At 47.2% G+C, this 21,793-nt stretch overlaps 2 protein-coding genes across 2 annotated transcripts in view; one reads left to right on the top strand and one right to left on the bottom strand.

Annotated features, from left to right (window-relative positions):
* The first annotated feature begins 2,408 nt into the window (after positions 1-2,408).
* On the top strand, positions 2,409-13,544 carry LOC308507767 (histone-lysine N-methyltransferase SETMAR). The gene is made up of 3 exons (XM_081073312.1): positions 2,409-2,727; positions 3,234-3,389; positions 12,035-13,544. The coding sequence occupies exons 2-3, from the start codon at positions 3,273-3,275 to the stop codon at positions 12,836-12,838; spliced, it is 921 nt and encodes a 306-aa protein (XP_080929438.1). The 5' UTR covers positions 2,409-2,727; positions 3,234-3,272; the 3' UTR covers positions 12,839-13,544.
* SUMF1 (sulfatase modifying factor 1) overlaps positions 9,675-21,793 on the bottom strand; it is an 85,825-nt gene continuing 73,706 nt past the window's right edge. Inside the window, exon 9 of the mRNA XM_081073311.1 lies at positions 9,675-11,210. Within this exon, the coding sequence (XP_080929437.1) occupies positions 11,187-11,210 (24 nt within the window). The 3' untranslated portion in view covers positions 9,675-11,186. The remainder of the gene's footprint in view (positions 11,211-21,793) is intronic.

Genomic DNA, 21,793 nt, shown 5'->3' with positions numbered 1-21,793 from the left:
AAGCTAAAAGAAATTTGAGTAATGATATTCAGATGATGCTTATTTATATCAGTCAATCTGGGCAACTCATTCATGTCCAAGTATACATTTTTTTCACCATGTAGATATAATGGTTTTCAGAACAATTTCGAGGATCCAGCCTCCTGGTCAGTGAAGAACACTGTCCAGAGAAAATAAGATCGGTTCTTAGGCCTGGAAAAGATGAAAAACTGACTGCCTAAAATTCTAAAGACTGGCTACATCAGCCTGCAAACATTCTCTCATTATTTTAACCTCAAACTATATAAATACTTTGGGATCCTTGCCAGCAAGATAAAAACAAATTAAACTGAAGGGCTGACATGAACTGAAAATTATTCTGGAAGCACCATCACTAACAGCTTCAGAAAATAAAGTGAAATCGAATGGATTGTTCAAAACATTTTTCCAAAGGGCAGACAACACTACAAAGAAAGACTCAAAAAATAAAAACAGCATAATAATTTACAAGCACAGGTTCTCCTCACTGCTCCTATGGTCTTTCTTCATCCATTCTCATAGATCTTATTAATCTCTGGGTGGATATAGTTATTTGTTTGCTGGACTGGAAGTTCCCCTCGGGTACCACGTCCTCTCCATGGGGACCTTCCCCAAATTGGTTAACAGCACTGTGCATGTAATCACTGTTCAAAAGCTTGTCTTAAAATGCAAGAACAGTTTCTTCATTGTTTACAATTTTTGAAAAATGAAATTAACCTGGTCTCCAGCCAATCTGAAATTACTCTTTCTTATGCACAGCTTTCTCTTTATTCCTTTACTCCAGCTGTTCCTTTGGAGCACCCTTTCGTAATCTTGCTAAATCTAAATCCTATCCACTCATGAAGGCCTATGGCAAACAGCCCTTTTTCCATGAAGCTTTCCCTCTGTTGAAGTCCACAGTCCTTTCCCTACCCTTCCCTTCCATCCTTTAATTATACTACAACCAATTGCACGACACAAACGACTGATTCTTAAGAGCAAGTGTGCAGCCGTATGTCATGGGGTTAAAAACGGAGCCCAAAGAAGTAGGCAGGGGCTGGATCTTCAAAGGCCTTATCCCCAGGATGTAGAAGGCGGACTCGGAGACAAACCTGGAGCAAACACAGGATTTTAAACAGTGGGATGTAATCATTGGATGCGCGTCCTCAAAAGACCGCCGGAGAAGCAGCCGGGCGGGTATGTGTGGGATGGGGGCTGGCAGGCTTGGACAAAAACTACTTCGATAGTTCAGGCAAAAACAAACAAAACAAGAGGCTGAGACTAAGTGAGGGGAAAGGGAAAGCGTTATGGCAGCAGAGTCCACATGGTTTGGAGGTCCCGGAGGAGGGCTGCGGGGAGGAGGGCTGCGGGGGGGAGGGCTGCGGGGGGGAGGGCTGCGGGGGGGAGGGCTGCGGGGGGAGGGCTGCGGGGGGAGGGCTGCGGGGAGGAGGGCTGCGGGGGGGAGGGCTGCGGGGAGGAGGGCTGCGGGTGGGGAGGGCTGCGGGGGGAGGGCTGCGGGGAGGAGGGCTGCGGGGGGGAGGGCTGCGGGGAGGAGGGCTGGGGGGGAGGGCTGCGGGGAGGAGGGCTGCGGGGAGGAGGGCTGCGGGGGGAGGGCTGCGGGGAGGAGGGCTGCGGGGAGGAGGGCTGCGGGGGGGAGGGCTGCAAGGAGAAGGGCTGCGGGGGGAGGGCTGCGGGGAGGAGGGCTGCGGGGGGGAGGGCTGGGGGGGGAGGGCTGCGGGGGGGAGGGCTGCAAGGAGAAGGGCTGCGGGGAGGAGGGCTGCGGGGAGGAGGGCTGGGGGGGGAGGGCTGCGGGGAGGAGGGCTGCGGGGAGGAGGGCTGCAAGGAGAAGGGCTGCGGGGAGGAGGGCTGCGGGGAGGAGGGCTGGGGGGGGAGGGCTGCGGGGAGGAGGGCTGCGGGGGGAGGGCTGCGGGGAGGAGGGCTGCGGGGAGGAGGGCTGCGGGGGGGAGGGCTGCAAGGAGAAGGGCTGCGGGGGGGAGGGCTGCAAGGAAAAGGGCTGCGGGAGGGAGGGCTGCGGGAGGGAGGGCTGCGGGGAGGAGGGCTGCGGGGGGGGAGGGCTGCGGGGGGGAGGGCTGCGGGGAGCGCCCGGCTAAGTCGGGGGGGAGGGCTGCGGGGGGAGGGCTGCGGGGAGGAGGGCTGCGGGGGGGAGGGCTGCGGGGAGCGCCCGGCTAAGTCGGGGGGGAGGGCTGCGGGGGGAGGGCTGCGGGGAGGAGGGCTGCGGGGAGGAGGGCTGCGGGGAGGAGGGCTGCGGGGAGGAGGGCTGCGGGGAGCGCCCGGCTAAGTCGGGGGGGGGGGGCTGCGGGGAGGAGGGCTGCGGGGAGGAGGGCTGCGGGGAGGAGGGCTGCGGGGGGGAGGGCTGCGGGGAGCGCCCGGCTAAGTCGGGGTCACCGCAGCGGCTGCCCCGCGGGCCCTAACGGAGGACACGGGGACTCGCGGACGAAGTCGGCTCGGCCGTCCGAGCTCCAGGCGGTTCGGAGACGACGCGGGACCGTCCAGACGGCGGTTGTCACGCGGAGTCCGGGCCGCGGGCCGCGCCCCCAACACGCGTGACCGCACTGGGCGCTGTGGTCGCCGGGGGAGCCGGGGAGGCGCGGACACCCCACAGGGACACCGAGGCAGAAGGACGCGAGGGCCCCCGCACACGGGGAACGCGGGGCACCGGGACACGGGGAGAGAAGCTTCCAGAAGGAGCGGGCCACGGGGCGGAGCTCGGTAAGTCACACCGTGTTCCACGGGACCCAGCAACCTCGGGGCCGCAGACACGTGCGCGGGAGGGCTGTCGGGCGCCGGGGGCCCCGGGGACACCTGCCGGGCAGCGAGCCCGCCGCGCACCCCTCCTCGCAAGGGCCAGGTCTGCAGAAGCCCGCGCGCGTTTCCCCGTCAGGTGAGCCCCCGCACCCCACCCCAGCGGCTAAGCCCCCAGAAACCGGGACGAAGGACCTCGCCTCTGAAGCCCTCCCTGAGGCTCACAGGAGACATTCGGTCACTTCATGTTGTGTTCCCAAAGCTTTGTCCATACCTTCCAAGGTTTTGCATTGTTTGTTGTGCATTTGGCTCAAAACAAGGGGCGAGCCCGACCAAAGAGTTAAGGAAAGCTTGAGGGCCGGGGGAGGAGAGGCCACTTGTGACAGGAAAGGAAAAAACTGCATCTCCCGTGAGGCAGTGGGGCCAAGGGACCACGACTCCCAGCAACCTCTGCGAGGCTCAACCTCGTCTAGGCGGCAGGCGCTCCGTGACCGGACGAGTAGCTTTGCGGGATGGCAGCTTCTGAAGGGGACCCTGAAGCCCCCACGGAGGAGCTGGATGTCGCCTGCGGCCTGGAGAATTTGCCTGTGAGCGTGTGGCCCCCGGGGGCGGGGCCAGAGCCCTTCCAGGTACGGGGCGGGGCTCGGACTCCACGACAGTGGAGCGCGTGGGCCCTCGCCCTCCATTGTGGGGCGGGGCTTAAGGCCGCGAGAGCTGCGCGCGCAGCCCGAGGTGGCGCTTTCCAGGTACGGGGCGGGGCTAAACGGGCGCGAGCGCTGCGCGCGCCCGTCTCCCACGTGGTCGTACTTCTGGGGTGACCTCCGCCGCAGGTGGTCTCCACACCTCGCCACCTTTTTTCTTGCCCCGTGGCACAGCTATTTGCGGGCGGGAATAGCGCTTACAAGCACAGACTTGGGTCTTTTTCTGTTAACCCTCCACAACGACCTTAACAAGAGTCTTCCTCTTTTCTGCCCATAGTCGGGCAGTTCCCTGAAAGGCAAAACCAAAACTTTGGTGAGGTCCCTTGGAGAGAGTCCTGAAAACCTGGCTTTTTGCCCCTGTTCTGTCCCCAGAACTCACTGGGAGACACGGGGCAAATCATTTCCCTCCCGGTCTCGGGTGTCTGGTGTAAGGTAAGGCGTGGGGCTTATTAAGGGGTCTCAGCCAAGTGTGGAGGTGAAAAGCTTGGCCCCTACAGTCCGACTTAGCCGTGTCTCCCTCGTGCTGAGCTCTGGGCAAATAGAAACCAGCCTCGGCCGAGCCTCAGAGTCCTCCGTGTGCAACTATAGTAATAGCACCTCTCTGCCGGGCTGCTTTGAGAATTACAGGTAAATCCAGTTCCTGGCTTGCTGAAAGAACTCGATAAACATTCACTAGTACCACCTCAAAGCCCTTTCTTTACCTTTCTCACTCCTCTGACCTTGACCCGCATGCTCCCTAAGGAATAATGACCAGAAAAAGAAAAAACAATGTTGGAGTGGAAAGAGCACTGGACCTGCAGGCAGGGGAGACAGGCTGAAGTCTTAGCCATCTTAGCTATTTCTCAGAGCCTGACTTTCTTCATCTGCAAAATGAAAATAATTAAAACTTTACAACCCTTGTCACGTCCATTGCAATCGAGCCCTGTCCGTCCATCCTGCTTCCTACGGTTGTTGGAGGATCAAATAAGACAGGAGACTCAGTAGCAATTTTGAAAGAGTAGAGCAGGATGTTGAGTCGGAAATGGTTATTTTTCCTCAAACTACCCTAGACAGTTTACAGTTAATGACACAGTTGGCATATTAAACACTGATTCCTAAAAGCTCATTCAAAGCCAAACACTGCTGAATATCCGGTCAAAAACACTGATACGTGTGTTTTTATTCAACAAATAATTGAGTGCCTGTAATGTGCCAGTGTCACGCAGGGGACCCTGCTCGCTGCGCCATTTGTCATGCGGGGCGTCCGGCGGGGTCTCCTGTCCCGCTCCCCACATGAGAACGCAGGACATGGTGAGGCCAAAAAGGAACACCCACGGAGCCATAAGTAGGGGAGTCACACCACTATATTCTCACCGGCAGCATCCGCCTCTCTGCAATCCGCTCTCGCTAGCCCCCATTTTTCTTCTTCTAGCGTAGCCACAGCAGTTATATTAGTGGCCAATGGCTTACGGGTTACAGCTGACGGCCAACTAGCCACAGCTGATGGCCATCTGATCACAGTTAATGGCCATTTACTACCCGAGCCAGCACCTTTCCATGTGAGGCCTAGAGCCTGGAAACTGCTTTTTGGGGCTTTGTCCCCACAGCCAGGCACCATGTGAAGATGGGCATATAAGATAAAATGGTGACAACACACAATTCCTGTCCTTGACCTTACAAGGGTAGATAGAAAGCACTTGATTGCTATAAAAAAAGGGGGGGATGAGTAAGCCTTCTGACTGATCCTTATACCCACAGTTGATGGGCATAAATGAAAATCAGGATACAGACTCCATCTCACAGTGTTCTAGCTGCCTGGCTATATGCACAGCTCTGGACAGAGTTAAGAGTTAGAGAAAGAAGACAAGATCCCTTCCTTGGGGAGTTTATAGTCTTAACCAAGAAGATAAAAGTTGCTTGAAACATTTAAATGACAAGCCTGAAAGTGCCTTCAACTAATTTGCTTCCAGATATTGATGGAGCACAAAAAGCATTCTTATAAAGTCAAAAAACAGCTCGCTTGCCCCAAACCGTGCCTACACAGGCATATGCACACATAAGAATTAAGGCATGAAAAACCAAGTGAAAGGTACCTTTGTGTCTAGTTAGCTTTTGGGTACTCCGTGAAAAGGCAAGAACACTCAGATGCCTGGATTGAAAGCAAGCATATCATAATGCCATTGGTGTTGAAACCTAAGTAGAAAAAAAACGCACTGATTTTCTTAAACTAAGAGTGGAATCTAGCCATTTTTCAGGATTCTGAAACCAGCTTCAAAAATCCTTTTTAAGACCTCAACTTGGCCTTGAAAATAATTATCTGGCTCACAGTCTCCTAATAGCTGCTTGGAGCAAAAGCAAACTCATGGGGCTAGAGGCCAAGTACAAAGATTCTTGTAGCTGGTGTTTCAAAACAACCAAAAAAGGAATGAAGATTTTCACAGCACTTCCTTAAAATTCAAAATCAAGGCCTGGGTTTTAAGCCAGGAATATTGTGAGGTGTCATACATACTTTAGTTTCTGGGGCTTCTACAGAATGTAATTCAGAAAAGTCAGACCTCCCATCAAAAGTTATTAAGAACTGCAATCAAGCAATCAAAAAATATTTCCTGAGTCAGCTGCTCTGTGCCTAGTTCAGTGGATGGGAACCTGACCCCGTTGCCCGGCCAAACCCCAAACAGCATGAGCACGCCTGTCCTTAGACATGTGGTTGTTGAAAAGACAAGACCCATACACGTAGTACAACTAGAGGGCCCCAGTCTATGCCATGACATCCCAAAGCTCATGCCATTACGTGCAGGTCGAGTTCAGAGAAGACTGAGTATGACAATAGCCAAGGAGGTGTATTGACTCTGTAGGATGCTGTCCCCTACCCCCATTGTGGCTTCTCGGGTGACCACGGTCTATGAAAAACTTTTCTCTAAGGTTTCTGTCAAAAAACTTGAACTCTCTACCCATGTTTTCAGGGCTCTGGTTTCTGGTGCACCCTCTGCACTGAGCGTTTCCCATTCATTCCCAACTCCTGCATGGTCAGTTTTGCGCTTCACTACATTACCAGGAAAAGGTAAAGCTATGTTAGCACAATACCCAAAAAAATGATAAAAATCCCACCGTCCTTACTTCTTTTGTTTTTCTGAGTGGGTCTTCCTAAGTCCCAGCAAGTGCATGTAATAGGCAGTGAAACAGTATCTGTGGATGAACGAAAGAAGTCTGCTGGGGCAGCTCTTGGTTTTTCCCCCATCAAGTAATGAAGAACGGGAGGATCAAATGGTTTCCTACACATAATTTTGGTTTGAATATGTTTGAACTTGAGAAGTTTAACTCCAAAACCTGGGGTTTTTTTTAACACCCGATTAGATAACCTGCATAGTTCATATCGAACACATATGTCCCAACCACTAGAGTAAGCTTTCACGTGGACTCATTGTTTTCCTTCACAGCAACCTGTGAGAAAGAAAGGAAATATTTAGAGATTAAGTGATATGCCAGAAATATATGATGTCTTACATATAAAATCTAGAAATAATATCTAGAAGAATGTAATGAAGCTTCTATTTGAGAATTATAAAGTGCCTGGCACTGACTAGTGTTATATGTTATTTAAATTTCATGAGAACCTATCCAGATGTAGATATTGTTCCCATTTTACAGTTGTTAACCCAAAGCTTAGCCAGTCACTTGCCCTAAGTCACACGCTAGTAAGAGCCTGCTTCTGTATGTGTTTCCTGTACGCCATTCCGTGTTCTGCGTTAACACGGTCTCCACTGCTTGTCCAGGGTTCCAGTACACATGACAGTTTCCGTCTGGCCACCTCGCACCACTCTAGTCTCACCTCCCAATTCGAGACTTCACTGCTTATTAGCCATTTATGTCTTTCTCTAAATTGTCCAGCCATTTCCTGGAACCATTCTCAGCTTCCAGCCTGTGTAGATTAATCAAGACTCATTTGTTTGCAAGAAACACAAATACGTACAACACAAACTAACTCGGGCAAAAAAGGGAAGGAATTTTCTCACATAACAGCCAAGTTCAAGAGTGGTAACCGGGCATATAGGGACCCAAGGACCCCAGCAGTGTCATCTGAATTTCTTGATACCACCTTCCTTCTTTGCACCCCTTCTCCCCTTTCCCGTGGTTGGCTACACACGTCTTATGTGTGTGGTAGAACTTGGGCATGCCAGGTAAACACACTACAGTTGTGTGACCCCAGTGGAAAAAGTGCGTCTTCCCTAATGGTTTCAGCAGAAGTCTCAGAATTGTATTTCATTGACCTGCCTGAGGTCCTGTGCCCCTCTGTGAACCAAACACTTGAAAAACATGAGTAATGCTCTAATTAGCCGGGTCTAGGTCCCTGCCTAATCTGGACCCCCATCCAAACCACTGAGATAAGAAGTGTTCCCCTGGGAGGAGTTGGGGTGCTATTATCAGAATATCAGGAATGGATGCTGGATAAATAAAAACATGTCTTCTATGGTTGCATGCCCCAATCTTTGCTCTTCTTGGCTTAGCAGAAGCACAGAAACCCTTAGGGTACCACCCTTTTGGATCAGTTTGGCCCTGGGCTTTGTACTAGGAAATAGGGTACAGACTATGGAAAGAGTGTTACAGGTGGGAATTATTTAAGCTCCTATCAGATGACTCCCAATTTGTAACACATTTAACGTTAGTTTTCAGATATTCAAAACTGGACAGATCACATGGCATATAAATATTTGAGTAGAACAGGTCAATGACATCAGATTATTTCTGAAAAGAATAAAAAACTTCAATATATAGTTCGATACCTGAAAGGATGGATAATTACATAATCATGTTAAATTAGACCACAGTTTTCAAGGGTATATTTTAGAATAGCCATTTTTCTAAGTCAGGTAAAATGCCTTTCTGGAATGGTATTTTACCAACCTTTTTTGGGAAACTGGAAACATGGAGGTCATATGATTTGTGATGGTTATTGGTTTCAGGGTCAATGATTACATGCATCGGGGGGAAAAATACTCTTTAAAGGGGAAGTTTATCCAGAAGTTTCTGCTATCCTTTGGAAGATGTCTGCAGTTCATTTGTAATAAGCTACCATCTGAGTCTTTAAAGATCTTAGATTGTACATCCAGTTTAAATTGCATAACTTATTTTTAAAATATGTGATTTGGAGAATCACTAGAGTCTCCAAAATCTTTTTAAATCTATAAGTAAAACTAAGCAAAAGTATTTTCGAAGCCTGTCCACATGCAAATAAGTTCAGCAAGGAATACTACGCTCTGCTGGTTAGACAGCTGCAGTAAGTCAGGCTTGATTTTAAAAGGAGTGATTTACTTCAGAGTTTAGTGATTTATATAATACATTAGCACTATATGCGCCTTTAAGAACAAATCATTTTAAAAGAATTGTTCATGAAAAGTTTAAAAGAGAGAGAAAAATCTTCATTTTACAAGTACTTCTGAAAATGTCTACTAACCACTTACATTTCCACGTTGACTCTTTTAAAAGCCGGAAGTAGATTCTGTGTACACCAGCAGTCACTGAATTTGACTGATGCGGTCTCTTTTTATAAGCCATCCATTATCCCTTTAGGGATCTCTGCTAAGCTAAAGCGGTAAGAAATGACACAGCCCGGAGAAGCGAGTTCTGTGTCCACCCCCAGTCACATTTTAAGCAGAGTGTAGGCCTGCTCTGCAGGTGCCCCCACTCATCCCCATCTCTCAGAAGATGTCACTCCTTCCCACCAGCTCGGCATTTTTTCAAGTGCAGGGTTTTGCGTCTAATTGCGTAGTTCCACGGAGGCCCTTATGCTGTTCGATACCTTTTGTAAAGCTTGGCCTGGAGACATGATATTAATGGAGGGTTGACTGAAAGATACAGCAGTCCCCCCCTTATCCATGGAGGGTACATTTAGAGACCCCTGATGGATGCCTAAAACCACAGATATTACCAAGGCCTAAATATACTGTTTTTTTCCTATACATATATACACACCTATGATAAGGTTTAATTTATAAATTAGGCACAGTAAGAGATGAACAAGAAAACACAACAATTAAAATAATGTACTGTAATGAAAGTTATGTGAATGTGGTCTCACCCCCCACAAAAATATCTGATAACCACTCTGATAAGGGAGAAGGCTACTAAGTGACTAAGAGGTAAACAGCGGAACACACTAGACAAAGGAATGATTCACAGCCCAGGTGGGACAGAGCGGGGTGGCGCGAGATTTCATCACACTACTCAGAAAGGCATGCAACTTGAAACTTACGAAATGTTTATTTCTCGAATTTTCCATTTAATATTTTCAGACTATGGCTGACCCCAGGTAACTGAAACTGTAGAAAGCAAAACTCCAGAGGGGGAGAGTGGATACTAGGAGGTTCGAACATTCCTCTAGATACTCAAATCCATCCCTGAATCAGAGGCAGTGCAGCTGGTCCCTTGCAGAACTGCTCTTCTGACTGCAGTGGCAACATGCCCATAGGTCAGAGTGAAAAACAGCCATGAAACTCTTCCTGGAAAAGAATGGTTTAGATGGACACTTTGGTGAAAGTCCTCTCCAGTCTCCATATTGGAAACAGTCAGTGCTGCTTCTGAGCAGGGAGGTTGCTCCTTATAGACAGTGTAAGCCACACATCTAATCACATGTCCCTCTTGGAAATGGCTGCTTTCAGGCCGACAGGTGTCCAGGCTCCTCCTCCTGCAGACTGTGCGTGTCTCAACTTGCTCGACTAGCTTGCTCTTATTTTAGCCTTCGCCTCACTTTTCTTACCTATTGTTCATTTATCGACTTCTTCGTAGGCCTTATTAAACCCTTTTTGGAACTGAGCGGGTATGATATTATGATATATAATAATATATTTGGTCTTTGTCCTCATTTCTGACACAGAGCTCCTGAAACTCTCACAATTTCCTAAGTCTGATGAGAACCATAAAGGTGACTTTTGTTGTGCACCTAAGTGTGGGGGCTGGTTGCCAGTAGAGGCAACATGTGATTGGAGAGTTGGAACTTTCAGTCCCCTGCACACACACAAACTCCACCCCCAAACTCCAGGGACAGGAGAGGCGCTAGAGGTTGAATCAGTCACCAATGGCCAATGCTTTAATCAATCCTGACTGTCTAACGGAACCTCCACACAAACCCAAGAGGACGGGGTTTGGAGAGCTTCCAGGTTGGTGAACACGAGGAGGTGCTGGGAGGACCACCTGGGGACCTGGGGAGGGCATCGCTTCCGTCTGGCTGTCCCTGAGTTACATCCTTTTATGATAAGTCGGTGATCTGGTGAGTAAAACGTTTCTCTGAGTTCTGTGAGCCGCTCTAGCCAATTAACCGAAGCCAAGGACGGGGTCCTGGGATCCTCTGATGTCTAGCCAGTCTGTCAGAAGCACAGGTGACAACCTAAACTTTCAACTGGCTCCTAAAGTGGGGGGTGGGCAGTCTGAACCCTACAGGACTGAATGCTTAAACTGTGGAGTGTGATGTCACCTGGTAGAGAGTGTCAGAATTGAGTTGAATGTAGGACACCCAGCATTGCTTGTTGGAGGGGTGGGGAAACCACCCTCTCCCCGCCCCCAGTGAAATTGGGTCCAAGAACACTAACAGTGGTTATAAATACATGATTTAGGTTCCACATAAGCAAGAATTATTCTATTCATAAAGAAATATGCTGGGCTCATGAGAGATACTTAATCTGTAGGGTTTGAAAATACGCTTCTTTATGCCAGTGAGGAAATAGCCAGAGATCCAGGCTTCACACGGAGGTTTTAGATGTAGGACTTTTTTCTTTCCTGTAACATTTTATAAATGTAAAATTTTGAGAAACTTTTTCATATTATCCTTTTCTCACTAAGTAAGAATGGAATTTCTTTACATGCATACATCTACAATAAATTTAAATATCTGTTAATATCTATGTAACAAATATGATTTTTAGAATTCCATCTGCAATTTCTTAGCCAAATGCCTGTTTTTAACATTGTGAAGATTCAAATAGAACTATAAATGTCTTGTTAAAACAGAATAGTTAAGAATTTAGATAATATTCAAATTAAAAACAAATTATTTCCAAAAAATCAATGGAAGACTCTCTCCCAAAGGCCATTTTTCATTGATTTATCATTTATGAGTTTCTTAAAGGATCTAAAGTGACTCACAATAAATAATACATACATGCATTTGTATTATCAGATAAATGTAAAAAGATCAAAAGCCAAGAACAAAACACTTAACAGCATTCAAAAACTAAATTCAGCACTGATTTTCCTGACATCCAAAGCTAAAAGGGAAACAAAGGGATCACAAACAAAGTTTTAAATTTCTGACAGGAGGAGGGAAAAAAAACATGTTTTATATTATATATATATATATATATATATTTGATATATATATCAGATTGTTATCCCTATACCTAAAATGAAACCACAAAAGTTTATATCTTAAAATTATTCCCTATTTTTTAATTAGATGTCTTCAGACTATTTTTATTCTGTTTTGTCCGTTTCGTCTTATTTTCATATACCCGTATGTTGACATAACCAGTATCTCTGCAAAAGCTGCAGGAACTCTAACGACGTGCCGAGCCACGCCGACTCACCGCACCTGTTTTCCGCAGTACACTCCCAACCACGTGGCCGGGCCCGGAGCGGACGCGGACCCGGCTCAGATCACCTTTCCCGGGTGCACCTGTCGCGGCGCCCCGTGCCGCCCGGGCTCTTGCTCCTGCCTGCGGCGTGAGGACCACTATGATGACCGCTCGCGCCTCACACCCACGGCCGCAGACGCGCAGCGCGCCCAGCCAGTGTTCGAATGCAACGCGTGGTGCCAGTGCGCCGACCGCTGCAGGAACAGGGTGGTCCAGCGGGGCCTGCAGTTCCGCCTCCAGGTGTTCAAGACGGAGCAGAAGGGCTGGGGCCTGCGCACCTTGGAGCGTATCCCAAAGGGACGGTTCGTCTGCGAATATGCTGGCGAGGTCTTAGGAGGCTCTGAAGTCCGGAGAAGAATTCAGTCACAAACGATCCACGACTCAAATTACATCATAGCCGTAAGGGAACACGTGTGGAACGGGCGGGTCATAGAAACGTTTGTGGACCCTGCGCATATAGGCAACGTCGGAAGGTTCCTGAACCATTCTTGTGAGCCCAACCTGCTGATGATTCCTGTCCGAACTGACTCCATGGTACCGAGGCTGGCCCTTTTTGCAGCCAGAGACATCTCGCCAGAAGAAGAACTCTCTTATGACTATTCAGGAAGATTCCTTAATCGAATGGACCGTGAAGACCAAGCAAGGCTAGACGATGGGACACTAAGGAAGCCTTGTTACTGTGGTGCCCAGTCGTGTGCTGCGTTCCTGCCTTATGATGGTTCTCTGTACTGCCCCCCAGAAAAGCCAGGCGTCAGTGAGGAAGGGAAAGTGTAGAAGGCACACGCCTGGCCTCTCTAGGTAGGAGAGTGAGAAGGCAGCGAGCGCATGGAGCTCGTTCCTTTCTGGGTTCCCCTCAGGGAAGTCTCTGCTCTGGGTGAGCAGCGAGCCCCGCACCATAGGGGCCAGTGGTTGTCTTAGCTCTGCCTCTGCCTGGCTGGGAAGTTTAACCCAGGAATGTGGCAGAGAGTACAGGTTGTCCAGAGGTATCCTTTCTCCACTCCTATAATGGAATTCCCAGTTTTTAGCTGGGTACATAGTTGTCCAGCTGAAAACTGGGCACTTTTCCTAGTTAGATGGGGCTGACCACGTTCTCGCTAATGAGATATAAGCAAAAATGGTGTGTCCTTAAATGAAGACGTCCTGCCCTTACCCCCTCCTCCTTCCTGTCAGCCGGAATGTATACACGATGGCTGGAGCTGGAGCATCCACTCTAGACCCCAAGATGACCTTAGAAAAGGAAAGCACACGCAGCAAATCAACAAACTGACGGGAGTCTCGGAGCCGACTACCGTGGAACACTCTACAACACTCTGGACTTTTAGGTGAGAAATAGTCTCTCATTTCTGCCACTGTAATTTTGAGTTTTCTAGCACTAGCCTCAAGCCTTTTCCTAATGACTTCAAGGGAACCCTGGGGGCTGCACAGCCAGGCCCTGCTTTCCAGTTTTATCAGTAATAAAGCTGATAGTTTGGTTTCTGTCTGTCTGACGCCTGCGTCTTATTTCTTGTTTGTTTCTAAACATGAATCAAGGAAAAGGGCATGGATTATCACCTGCTAAAACCTTCATTACCAGCAACAGTGAAAAATATAACCAGGACAGTGACTTCCAGGTATATAACCAAAAGTCCTAGAAGAAAACAAATTGTAAAATTTTCACTGTGCACTTGGCTGTACTCCAGAGCTTGTGAAGTTAGGCTTCAACCTTCAGAGAGCCTCGTTTCTTCATGTACCGTGTTTCCCCGAACATCAGACCTGGCCGGACAGTCAGCTCAAATGCATCTTGTGGAGCAAAAATTAATGTAAGACCCAGTCTTATTTTACTATAATATAAGTCTGGGTCTTATATAATATAATATAATATCAGGTCTTATATTAATTTTTGCTCCAAAAGACGCATTAGAGCTCATGGTCCAGCTAGGTCTTATTTTCGGGGAAACACGGTATTTAAAACATGGAAATAAACTTGTCAACACCACTAAGGGGAATGGGAGTTTTACGAGTATAATTCCAATGAAATTTCCGAAGGGGCAAACATCTCAGACTCCCTTTTGCAAGCAAGGATGTTGCATAAACAAGTTCCTTGCGGAGGTTTATGAGACATTTTGAAAGCTAAAATAATTATTTGGGCCCTATACTGTAGTATTATTTAATAAATTAGTATCTTCACTAGTACATTGAAACCCTACCACCAGGAGGCCCTGTACTTTCCAAGTTACCATATATCATCAGGACCCAAATGATACAGAACACTCCACCCAGGCTGACATGTCAAGTATGGCTGTGCACATTAAATGAGTAAAATGCATGGCATGTGAATTATATCTCAATAAAGTTGTTAAATAATAAGTATTTAGAGTTTGCTTGTTTATATAACATTATCAGGAACGGTGCCATGTGACTAGGAGATACTAAAGTGGTCACAAAATGCCCCAAACAAAGAACGAGTAAAGTCTTAAACAGAACACATGTTTCTTCCAAACTAAACGTTTCTCCCTACCTACCTTCCTCTGGAACTTCGACTTCTCCAAAGCGGTAAGGCAGCTTGTACCCCTCATTGAAAATGGCCTTTCTGCTCTTCACAATCTGTTCTAATAACCGAGCTACTGCAGAAGCACAAAGGAAATGGTGAGAGGGAAATGATGGGCTCACTGATTCCGCAGATCCCCTCCCCCGCCCTTCAGCCTTTACTGAACGTCACGGTCTGTGAATCAGACACAGGACAATCTCCAGGTCAGAGGCCTGGCCCTCAGCAGTCTCGTCCATCGTGGTGCCTCTGACAGAGACAGAACTGAATAGAGACCCTTGGGAGTTTCTGTCTTCATGCACAAGTTTATTCTTAAATAGCACATAGACCTGTAAATCAGATTCCGAGGGTAAGAGTCGAAGACGCTTCACTCCAAGTCTTACATTTTATTGCCGTGCTGTTAAAGACTGTTGACACTTCTACTTTTGAGAGCGAACATCAAAATGAATATATCGCTTTTCTTCTCTTTCTTTTCCATTATGATACCAGATAAAAAGGTGTGTTGTTTTTAATTTCAAAAAATTAAGGCTACAAGCAAAGTAGACTTGTTGGCACCTGTCATTTGAAATGGTTTAAAGTATAACAAGCATGCATTAGATATTCCTTACTGGGCAGAGATCAAATGGATTCACTTTTTTCAAAATTTCCTTTAAAAAGACTCTATTTCTTTACCGATACGTCTATACTTTTGTGGCTAGACACCTAGGGCACCTGCTACCAAGGCAGCAAGGGTGAGAGCAAATGCTATTAACTTTTTTAAAACTAAGAAATTCACTGGACTTCGCCACCTGCAGCTTCAGCACCTTCGTTTATAAGCAGTACCACTCCGAGGACATGCAAGGCAATAAGCAAGAATGTGCCCCTTAGCACTAAGCCGAAGCCGGCTCCATTACAAGAGTGCTGCAGGCATTATGGACCTGAACGTTCCGAAGCCCCAAGCTCATAATGCAAAGCCCACAGGGCCTACAAAGAAGCCCAGGCCACGGGTAACCAGAGGCCACACCCCACAGAGAAGCTGCCAGGCGGCTGACTGAGGCCTCGGGCCCAACAGATGTCACAGCTCGGGGCATTTAGCCAACCCCTGCGCTCCATGCCAGCTACTGCTCAGGTGTGTCAGTACTTCCGTTAGCTTTCTGTCCTCGGCGTTTGAAGGTCCCACAAAACAAAGGCTACTCCTTAGCTTTATGTGGCTGCTTTCACCGTTGGGTTCACTTCACCCAGCGCCACAGTCACAGAATTTCAGAGTGAACGGGTCCCTAAAGGTTGTGCAATGAGGGGTCGACAACAGGTCTGTGTCACCGGAGGCGCACACGTTTGTCTTGCCGTCTTCCCAGCTGGGTTTGTCACTCCAGAAGGGAGTCAAGAAATAGAGCCACAGAAGCAGCACCTCCTTCCAGGAACGGCCACTGGGCAACATGCTGGTCACCCCCAGGACCAACTGTGCTGTCCCGTCTCCAGGCATGACTGTCCTGACAACCCTCCTCTCCTCCTTTCCCTTCAGGGCAGCACTGGGGCTCCCCAGTGCTCAGGGGGTGAGAATGGGGATTTGGAAAAGTATCTAATCCTGTGCCTCACTTTAGCCTTACTCACTCAGTCTTCTGGGGGGAGGGCTGAGGACAGAGCACTTCTGACAATCTCCCCCAAGTATTTCTATCAAGACAAATCAGGCAGGGCCCAGGAACCCGCTCTGAGGACATCAGATGGCGAAGGGAGATGTGGGAGAGGGAGCTGGTGCCAGATAACACGTAAACTTCCTGACTTCAATGATTTTTTTAACTTTCAGGGAAGAGTACGTGAGGTCAGAAGCAACCCAAACAAAGCCATACACAGGAAAGGTCAGAATTATTACCCCAAAAGGGGCTGCAGGTCTCCAAACCACAGGGAGAAAAATAACATGGTCATGACAGGCAGTTAAGAGGTCACTGTGGGCTGTGGGCAGGGGTGGGAGTGGAAACAATTTACTCCCAAAGACTGATTTCGTTACCAGTGAATTACTTTTGCAGACTTAAGTCATTTGCAAGCAAGATTGGGCCCATTAGCATGTCTCAGGGTTGTACTTCAGCCACAGAGGGCTGGGAATGTTCTAGTGCTGAGGCCAGATGACAACCTGAGTTTGATTTCATTCACCTCCGCTGACAACTATTCCTGAATCTGACAGAATTTCCCCTATGCTGAGATACCTTGGTGGTTCTCAGATTCGTTTTACGATGAGAAAAAAAAAAAAGACATTGAAAAGCTACAGATCGTGCGTGAGAATGTAAATGGTACAGCCACCATTCTGGAGGGCCATCAACGTCCACCACAAATTAAGATAACCATATGCTTTGACACAGGAGTTAGGCTCCTGGGAACTTCTGATGCAGAAATGTCTGCACAAACCGACGAAGACGTACCGTGTTTTCCTGAAAGTAAGACCTACCCGGACAATCAGCTCTCATGCGTCTTTTGGTGCAAACATTAATATAAGATCCGTTCTTATTTTACTATAAGACCACATCTTATATGATACGATACACCATATGATACAATACGATACGATACGATATAAGTATTGGGTCTTATATTAACTTTTGCTCCAAAAGACGCATTAGAGCTGATTGTCCGGCTAGGTCTTATTTTCGGGGAAACACGGTACATAGGTACAACTAGGTTTACTGGAACATTGTTTAACAATAAAAACTGAAAATAAGCTGGTGGTTACTCCTCTTGATATTGTCCCATAGGTTCCTCAGGCTACCTTCACTTTCCGAAATTCTTCTTTCTTTTTGCTGCTCAGTTTGGGGGAGCTCTACTGACCTGTCTTAGAGATCGCTGCTCCTTTCTTCTGCTTCATCTACTCTGCTGTTAAAACCTTCTAAGGCATTCTTCAGTTCAGTTACTGTATTCTTCAGCTCTGTGTCTTCTGTTTGATACATTCTTATATTTTATACGTCTTTGTTGAAGTTCTCACTGTGTTCAGTTCCTCCCGAGTTCAGTGAGTCTCTTTATGACAATTACTTTGAACTTTTTATCAGGTAAATTATGCATCTCTGTTTCATTAAGGTATTTTCCTAAGGTTTTATCCTGTTCTTTTGTTTGAAACATATTCCTCTTTCCTCATTTTGCTTGGCTCTGTTTCTATTAGGTGACACTGTACTTCTCACAGTCTTGTAGAAGTGCCCTTGTGTAGGAACAAGCTTCTTGTTCAACTCTGCCCTAGCTCTTGGTTGTCCCTCCAACTTTTGTTATTGTCTACACAGCCTGATTTATTCTCAGTAGGTCTCAGTTGATGATGTGCCAAGCCCTCCAGTGTCCCAAAGGGAGGGACCTCAGCCAGCCCCTAGTTTCAGGCTGATTGAAAGCTAGACCCTCAGGCAGCAGCTTTTAAAGTATGCAAACATAGGGGCAGCCGGATGGCTCAGTGGCTCAGTTGGTTAGAGTGCGAGCTCTCAACAACAAGGTTGCCGGTTCAATTCCCACATGGGATGGTGGGCTGCGCCCCCTGCAACTAAAGATTGAAAATGGCAACTGGACTTGAAGCTGAGCTGCGCCCTCCACAACTAGATTGAAGGACAATGACTTGGAGCTGATGGGCCCTGGAGAAACATGCTATTCCCCAATAAAACTTTTAAAAAATAAAATATGCAAATACTATATATATATATATACACACACACACACACACACACACACACACACACACACACACATATAGTGGTCCCACAGGACTGTGTGTACATACATATATATATACACATACACACACACAGTCCTGTGGGACCACAACCCTAAATCCCACCGGTCTCCAGACCAGGCGACCTAGAGGCGTGTCCTGGACCATAGCTGCAGAACCGAGGGCTCCAGAGGAGTGCAGAGGCCTCTTGGCCTCTTGATAGAAGGTACCAGCTGCCGTGAGGGTAAGGGACAGCCAGCTGTAGTGGGGCCACTGGGGAGTGCTGTGACTTTGAATGCCTAGCCGCTTTAGTAGGGGAGTTAATTCAGCTATTGAAAAAGAGTTAGACCTACGTAGTACTTTCATAGGTGTACAAAATATATTAAGATTATTTATAGTATGATTCCATTTTGCTCTATACAAACCAAATGTAAATTGTATATATTGTATATGGTTTCTGTGTGTGTATGTACATATTTATACATAATCTGTATTCAATATATATCAACATACACATGTATGTTTGTAAATTCATAGAAAAGAAGTCTGGGAAGATACAACTAACAGTTGCTGGTAGTTACTTGCTGGCAAAGATTTGGGAGAATACCAGACCTCACAGAGTAAAGGGCTGCTAAAGATATTTCGCATATATTTTAGAGTTTCTAGCTTTGCCTTATGCATTTTATTGTTCTTACAATTTAAAAAATGAAGGGTTTTCTAATAACACTTGATAGTTATTAATAAGAATTATTAATGAAGGCAGTAGAAACTCAGAAGATAATCCGTGTAAGAATTCCAGAGCCTTTCCTCCACCTGCAGATCACATTCTCCATTTGCATCTTTAAACAGGTAGAGATAAGAACTGGAAGGTTCTCCAACTGTAGGTACTATTCCTACAAAAACAATGTGGCCACTAGAGGGGGAACGTTACACACAAAAGCGTTTTGAGTTGCCACTTCACAGAAAAACTGTTCCCACATGTGGAGCCACAAGGGCTGATGCCAACAGACCGTCCAGAAGAGCGAAGAGCCCACAGCAGTAACCAATGTGATTCAGCGTCTGGCTGGCCTAATATGTCCCGAAGCAAAGGCTTTCATTAAGAAATATAAAATGACAAATGTGAATGTGGTTCCCACACTCGTGTGGTTTATTTCCTCCCCACCAAACTGGCTATTTACAAATATCCTGGAACAGAAGCAAACGAGGAGTTGGAATTCTCTTTGCAAACAGTGTCAGCTCTGAATCGAGCGAGCAGCAGGGGAAGGAGTAGACAGTGAGAAGCTGTAGCCGAGTTTCACAAACACCAGGGGATTTCATCTTATCAAGGCCTCCCATGTGTGTTTTCAGAAGGCCATTTAACAAGCGTGGCACAGGACACTTTTGTGTTTCATTCTTCACACGTGATCTCAGTCATCTTTATCAGCTATATTCTTTACATAGATTGGAGCCTGGGACAAGTGGGCCGATAATGCGCCTTTTGATCTTATTTCCTGAGGAAGGATGTTTCCCACAGACCCAGGCTTCTCCCACCTGGCCTCTAAACAAAACTTAAAAAATCACTTCTTTATGAATCCATAATCACTTTGTAAAAAGAAGTGGCACGTGCTGGGACTTGGGGGTGGGGAAGGTGTGATGGAAGCACGCTTTTTGAAAAGGTTACCAACCAAGTCTTAACCTTGGACATTTCATTACCACATTGAGAATAATGATTGTACTGACCTTCAGAGTTTGGAATGGACGTCAAGCAGGTCAAAGGTTTACACCACAGATCACTTTATACTATTTTACCCTCCTGCCTAGATTCTACCTTTTCTAGAAGAATTTCCACTTAATTTTCAAGATCTGAATAGGTTCAGGAACTTGTCCAAAGTCACAATACTAGCAAGTGGCAGGACGAGAATTGAAGCCTAGACAGTCTGGCTCCAGCGTCCATGCTCATAATCACTTATCCATTCCTGCCCCTCATTCTGTGTTATTCTCCCTGGAGGCCACCTCCCACTAATCTCCCCTCTTCAGCCTCCCCCACCCCAAAGGCACAATTAAACTGCAGATTTAACATACAGTAGAGAGAACAGAAGTCAGAAGAAGGGTGACTCCTGGTTCTCCCCCATTCAGTCATGTCACCCGGGCACCTTGCAAACACTCTGAGTCCTAGTTTCCTAAGAATGGAGGTAGGACAATCATGATTCACAGCAAAACGAAGACAAAATCCAACAAGAGAAAGTGAGGTGTTTCATGAAAGCAACACTTTGACATCTGTCATGGGCGTTATCATACAGCCACCATCTGAGGGGGCAGACGTTGGTGACATGCAGGGTCCATGTCACCTCCAGCAGAGGCTGCAACAGTGGGGGACCTTACACTACATATTGCGAAGTCCTTTTGGGGGAGTCCTATATCAAAGTCATTCCAATGACAACAACTGAAGAGATTATAGGGGCACCCTTCCATGTCATTTAAAAGTAAATAAATAAAATTATATTTGGCAAGTGTCTGGAGCAGAGGAAAATTGTGGACTCCAAAAAAGCAACCACAAAGGGCCCTTCCTCACAAGCCCCAAACTAAATGCAGGTGACCCTTTTATCAGTGCCACCTGACCAGGCAGCTTATCTCTTTTCCCCTGACAGGCTGCCAGCTGGTGTCACTTTTCCCCTCAGCCTTGATTCAGCGCTTCTCACATTACCCTGATGAGGTGCCCAACTGACATGTTGGAAAGAGCAGCTCTGATCTGTCTTCCATTTCCTCAGCAAAGAAAACAAGGAGTTTGTCAAGCATGGCTGGGACCCAGGGGCGGGAGAGCAATGATATCCGACCGTCAATGACTGTGAAACGGAACCGCCTGCCTTCCTGACAACTGTGACTAATTCCAAAGGCCCAACCAGCCTCAAAATGATGACTGGGGTCAGTTACCATTTGGGGGCAGATGAGAATTTGAGCTGACGCTGAAAAATTCCACCCCTCGGTGCTATTCCCCAGAATTTTCCAATCCAAAATAGGGCAAGTTTCAGAAAGGAGCGTTTCTCATTTTACCACCTACCTGAATATTATCTGTAACGGTTTGGCTTAATCAAAAAATTAATTAGACTCCTGCTCTAATGGTCCGAACACAAGAGGAAGTCAGTTCTGGCAGCTGCCCCGGCTCCTCTCAGCCTCTTGGAGTTTGTCATTTCCATGGGTTTTTAAGCATCTGAAACAACAGAGGCCAACATTCCCTAATAGCACGACAGATTCTGGCAAACCTATGGAAACAAGGCCTGCTCTGGAGTAGTTCCTACTGCAGAGAATAAGTTTAATACATGCAATGAAACCAACAGTCAAGAAACTGACATTTCTGCTCTTCTTTGGTATCAGTCTGCAAACTTAGTAGTAAGTATTTAAGTTAATAAAAATGGGCTGTCAATGGTGCTGCTGAGATCCCCCGTGGCTGTGAGCATCGCCGGTGGGAGGAGTGGGGATGGAGTGGCGGCGCCCAGGTGAGATGGCGCTCTTGGGCCAGCCACTGCCCTTCCTCACACTTGGACATTCCTAACCGGTACACTACTTACGTGATTAG

The sequence above is a fragment of the Rhinolophus hipposideros genome (genome assembly GCF_964194185.1).
Source record: "Rhinolophus hipposideros genome assembly, chromosome: 14".
Classification (NCBI taxonomy): domain Eukaryota; kingdom Metazoa; phylum Chordata; class Mammalia; order Chiroptera; family Rhinolophidae; genus Rhinolophus; species Rhinolophus hipposideros.
This window is presented reverse-complemented; position numbering and strand designations above follow the sequence as displayed.

Coding starts and splice junctions, on each gene's coding strand:
- LOC308507767 (XM_081073312.1), top strand. CDS start 3,273: ATGGCAGCTTCTGAAGGGGACCCTGAAGCCCCCACGGAGGAGCTGGAT. Junction 3,390..12,034: donor CGGGGCCAGAGCCCTTCCAG/GTACGGGGCGGG, acceptor TGTTTTCCGCAG/TACACTCCCAACCACGTGGC.